Source organism: Morone saxatilis, unplaced genomic scaffold (genome assembly GCF_004916995.1).
Source record: "Morone saxatilis isolate NCDOM2014 unplaced genomic scaffold, NCSU_SB_2.0 Contig6, whole genome shotgun sequence".
In the NCBI taxonomy this organism is placed as follows: Eukaryota; Metazoa; Chordata; class Actinopteri; family Moronidae; genus Morone; species Morone saxatilis.
Genome location: NW_023340206.1, coordinates 8,508,044 through 8,513,420, shown reverse-complemented (window position 1 = coordinate 8,513,420; position 5,377 = coordinate 8,508,044). Strand labels below are relative to the sequence as shown.

The following is a 5,377-nucleotide window of genomic DNA, read 5'->3' as shown; positions in this document are numbered from 1 at the left end:
TTTACTGAAATAGGGGCACCTTCACAGTCAACATGCCTGCTTAAGGCCTAAAAGCACATTAATACATAGAAACACATTATCATATTACTGAGATAACTGGGTCATGTATAAAATGTACATAGCCTATCACATTTTTAAGTTCTGTGTTGACTCTCATTCAAGGAATGACGTCACTGAGACCTGTTTCCTGTCTCTCATCCCGCACTGCTTGTCACAACCATCTGGAAACCCCCAGACGTTGCGACCTCTTTGAGGGTCCCGACCCCAAGGTTGAGAACCACAGAGCTGGAGGACTGTGGTTAAAATGCTGCAGTGCATTCAAGAAACAACAATGAAAGAACAATGAACAATGAAACCAGGTCAAGTGTTTCTCCACCAGACAAGTCTGAAAGTGATGTGTGTAAAGCAGTATAATCCATTATTCTCAGTACCTGTCATAGTTTATTACCACTGAAATATAAAACCTTGTACAAGGTTATATCTGTTTATATGTAAAGAAACCAGACAGTATCAGTGTCAACATCATCTGCAGAGCACATCAGGAAAGAAGGGAAACTCACATATTCACAAGAAATAACCCCCCAAAACCCCCTAAAAATGTATCCAACTCGCTCATTTTGCACAAACTTCCAGCAGTTATTGTAATCTCTAAGTGGGTTCATTAAACAGTTTATTAGCAGTCAGAGTTCATCAGTTTACTCAATTATAGAAAAGGGATCCATTAAGGAAAAAGGTTGGGAACCAGTGCTGTGGGGTTTGAGGGCCTTAACACTAAAATAAGAGCAGCATTCAACAGACCTACCAGCAGGGGGCGTAGTAGACACATTGACCTACATTAAACAGTATCCAGGTTGTGCCTCTGAGATTACAAATGTCTTTGTGTAGAGATACTCCCGGTATCATCACTGATTATTGGTTTTAATGTTTCAAGCTAAAGAAATAGTTCTTTACTGAAAACACTGTTTCAGAAGTATTTACAAAGCAATGTGAGGTTGTATTTAAGGAAGCAATAAATTATATACTTTAGACAATCCATGCTCTGAAAAAGAGAAAATGCTTGTTTTATTTATAGACTTATATTCTACACAGCCATTCAAACAACACACCGTAGGAGGAAATGTGTTTTGTAAAGGCACATCTGTCTTTCTGCATTTCCTCTGAAAGCTTTGAAGCCTCAAGCCAAAGCATGACCCAGATATAGTCAAACATGTCTCACAGCACTCAAACACTCTGCTAACTATTCGTCCTTCATAAAAAAAAAATATTGCATGACTACTCTGCGATCAAAAACCAAAACCATTCATATAAATATGTGATAGACTGCTGCTGTCTGATCTAACAGCTTATTCAAATCTCAACTTTACTCTTTAAACAACAGCGTATCGTGCAGCCAAATGACATAAAACTATAACTAAATGTCAACAAATTTAGAATAAATGTTTAAAATACAAATAAGGAACGTATATTGAAGACCCTCATGTTGTAGGTCCAAGCACATCATACTCCCCCCTGTATAAAAGGACATTTATGATGCTTCTTATCCCTTTAATAGGTTATCCACGTATAGGAGATGACACATTGTGTGTAAAAAGAGCGAAAGCGTACCACATGTGCAGTTTAGTTTCACTTCACTTAACTCATCCTTTTTTTCACATCATACTCCTCCCTTAAGATGGTGTGAAGGCGAGGATATTGAACAAAGTAAAAAGAGTTTAATGAAGAGAGGTAAGAAAGAAAACTCACGGAGATACATATGTATGACTAAAACTTCAAGTCTCAGACACACACAGTCAAGATCAGAGTCTGACGGTGCAACACACACACACACCTGTTAACTGATTACAGGCAGTTAATTGATCCTTTCTTTCCATACAGAGCCTGCTAAAACCATGCTTGATCAATAATCTGGTTATCACTGAGCATGCACACAGATGTAGAAAAACTTTAAGGCCTTCTTCTGCAGAACGCCTTTCATGTGCAGAGACACACAGGTCTTTGATGTTCTTTCATGAATCTCATCATCTCGTGTGACACCAGAGGAGTAAAAGTGACGCAGATGATATCTACCTACCAAATTAGGCCACTCACACATGTCAAAGACGGCAGTGAAGAGAGTTTCTGTTCCTCTCTGGATGTAAAGCTCCAGCCAGAGGGGGGCCACATGCTCCTTCTTCTCCTGCAGCAGCTCCACAACCTCAATAGCTTCACCCTGAAACCAGATAGAGTTAATTATGTGCATCCAAAGAAGGCATGAATACTAAAAAGTGCTGTAACTTATGAATGATCAAAGTAAGGCCTTTGATTTTTAGGCTTTGTTCACACTTCAAGCCTTAGTGCCCAATTCTGAATTATTGCTCTGATTTACGAAATTTTTTTAATGAGGCTCATATCATATCATGAACAAGTCTCGGTCCTGAAGTCCTTTATTGTTTGATGACAGAGTGAACAGAACATTTGAGTTTTCTTTGTGAACAGTGAACACAGCTCTATCCTGTCACCTGGGTGATAAAAGAGAAAGCATGACAGGCTAAATTGTAAAAACTATCCTGCGGATTAAGTGCGCATCCAAACAAAAGTTTCAGCGGTTAATGGCTCCGGAAATCAGTAATTGCTTTCAAAATAAAATAATGATGGGATTTTCTTTGAGAAAGTAAGAAAATCATATATCAATACATGCTAACTGTATTTATAGATAAACAATAATAAAAAGTGTTGGCGAGATGTGTTGCGATAATAAAAGTGTAAAATAATTTATCAGTAAATAAATACTTAATAAATAAATAAATAAATAAATATTCTATAACATGAAAAAAAAGATAAAAACTACAACTCCCACTTATTTTAACTACAAATAACTCTTCTCTTCTTTTGAGCTATTAAATATGTGGGACTTTTAATCGATTAAATACTATTAATATTAATATTTACAGCTCCAGTATTTGAACACTGCGCACCCTTGCACCGAGTCACAGTGTCCACTGGGTGGCGCCACTTAGCCAGCATTTACGTTGCTCTGCCCCAAAGGCTGCTGGGTAAATTGTCTCTGAGGAAGCAGCATGAGCCGATAAACAAGTTGACATCACACAGGTAAATGTTTCCTAATGAGCCGTTCAGCTTGTGAATACACAGTTTATATTGTTTGTATTAACTGTTGTTGTTTAGTGTCACTGTTGTTTATTTGAGGTGTAAAGTCGGACGTTGAATGCGCCTCCATCTTTGTTTTTAAGATGTCAGCATGTGTCTTTCTTTGCTCCTGATAGTCAGCCTCACTGCTGTGTTTCTAAGTGCTGTTGTATCTAAACAGAAGCTCATATTGTTAAACGCACTCTGCATTGTTTAGTTGTTCTCATTAGTTATTGTGTGTTTTCCAGAAGTAGCAGAGTTAGCAGAGACATTCAGTGAGCTGCAGGCATCTCCAGTCATGGTAAGTTACTGTCTTCAGCTTGAGTATTATTAGTGTCATATATTAAAGGTGTACTGGGCAGGAAAACCTTTAAAAGACAAAGTGGGACTGCAACATATAAGCGCAGCAGACTCTCATTCAGTGAGACCTTCAAAGACCTGGTGTTATTCAGAAAGTGGCACATTAAAGCTGCAGACATCAGGGAGCAAAACTGCCCAGTAAACCTTTAAATTAACCTAAAACCAACAGATTCTTGATGGAAAACAATTGTGAGACTGTGAGTAATATATGTCCTCTTCCCTCTCATTGGCAGGAGGACATAAGCACTGTGATGTCCTGGTTTTCCAGCCCTGTATACAGCCGCTACTGGCAGCACTACCAGCAGGCGATGGCCTGGCACCAGAGACACAGGCGTGCCTACCGAAAGGCCTTGGAGGCTGCCTACGGCCCCGGCTACTGCCTGGAGCAGCATCCCAGCAGCCACCGGCGCTACGCGGACTGGCACGGCAGAGAGCGTGGCAGGAAAGATGAAGAAGAAGAGGAGGAGAGCAGCTCGGACAGCGAGATCGAGTGCGACGTGAGCAACATGGAGATCAGCGAGGAGCTTCGGCAGTACTTCGCCCAGACGGAGAAACACAGAGAGGAGCTGAGTAAGAGAGCGACGTTGTTCCCCTGCAGTTTGAGTCTGAGGACGTATCAGGAGTAACTTGCTTTGCTTTGGGGTTGTGTAAGGTGAAGAGGTGCCTGCTGTGTCTCTAAAAATAACCTGTTTTCCTGTCCCTGCAGAGAAGCAGCAGCAGATGGAGGCCGAGCAGCACGACAGCTACGTGCCGGCCGACCAGGACATGCACGCCGTCTCCTGGCGAAGCAGCGCGGCTCCTCCCTTCGAGAGACCGGGCGAGAGACGCGGGGCCGAGATGAAGAAGCTGTACGGCGAGGATGCGGCCAAGATCCTGGCCATGGAGGCGGCGATGCAGCTCACGTTCGACAGAAACTGTGACCTCAAACAGCCCAAGTACTGGCCCGTCATCCCGCTGAAACTGTAACGGCGGCGGGCAGAGCGGTCGGTTTGGAGGAAATCCCTCTGATCTCTGATCTCAGGGTGCCGTTGTAATGGATGGAGGGCTGTCCACACTTCTAATGTGGAACTAATGGTTTGGGTTGGCTGAGGGGTTGGAAGTTATTTTAAGCACAAAAAGATGTAAATGTCACCAACCTGTCAGCTGCTGCCCCACATGGAAACTTATTTTCAATGTACACAAAATGTTGGATTTGTTGTAACTTTACACTTCTACATAACTTACTTTTAACTCTGTGAACTGTATGGGCTCTGTATGGGATCCACAGCTCCTCCGTCATGTTTCCAAATCATCTCTCCTGCGTTTGAGGTCAAAGGGGAAGCTGCCATCAGTGCGTGGTGTCCGGTCATGACATGCTGGTTTTGATAAATACATGGGGGAAAAAAATATTTATACATAAACAACTTATGCCTGCATGTTTCCACCTAATCTGTTTATGTTTACCCTCGAGCTTGGTGATGTTACATGCTGCAGTAGCTCCTCTTATGCCTGTCAACTCGGTTTAACCACAGAAACACTGTCGACCCCCTCCCCCCGCTCAAATTTTTAGAAGCGTTCCCGCATGGCTGCTTCTGATATTCCACTTTTCAGCGCACATGAAGAGTGATTTGTTGTTGTTGCTTCTAAACTGTGCCTCTCCAATTCTGACATTTCATCAGGTTCAAAGGCGTCGGTTCGGTTTCTCAGGAGGGACGTTGACTATTCTCTTTTATATGGCGCTCGCACCAGTAGACTGAGCGATGTGTGTTTTAATATGAATTCTGTTTGTAATAAAGTATTTTATGTTTGGATAAAACCTGCTTTGTCAGTTGTGATGTCTTAATTACCTCTCTGGCTCTTTATTAAATAACTGCTGTTAAGCTTATGGGCAGTGCATTCGTACATCCCCAAATAC

General features: G+C 41.9%; 1 protein-coding gene across 1 annotated transcript; it reads left to right on the top strand.

Annotated features, from left to right (window-relative positions):
* The first annotated feature begins 2,979 nt into the window (after window positions 1-2,979).
* gemin8 (gem (nuclear organelle) associated protein 8) lies at window positions 2,980-5,278 on the top strand. The gene is made up of 4 exons (XM_035677981.1): window positions 2,980-3,087; window positions 3,372-3,424; window positions 3,717-4,053; window positions 4,190-5,278. Exons 2-4 carry the CDS (start codon window positions 3,422-3,424, stop codon window positions 4,447-4,449), a joined length of 600 nt encoding a protein of 199 aa, XP_035533874.1. The 5' UTR covers window positions 2,980-3,087; window positions 3,372-3,421; the 3' UTR covers window positions 4,450-5,278.
* Window positions 5,279-5,377: the final 99 nt, after the last annotated feature.

Excerpts from the sequence above, each read along its gene's own strand:
- gemin8 (XM_035677981.1), top strand. Across the intron at positions 4,054-4,189 it reads GAAACACAGAGAGGAGCTGA|AGAAGCAGCAGCAGATGGAG; the intron begins GTAAGAGAGCGA and ends CTGTCCCTGCAG.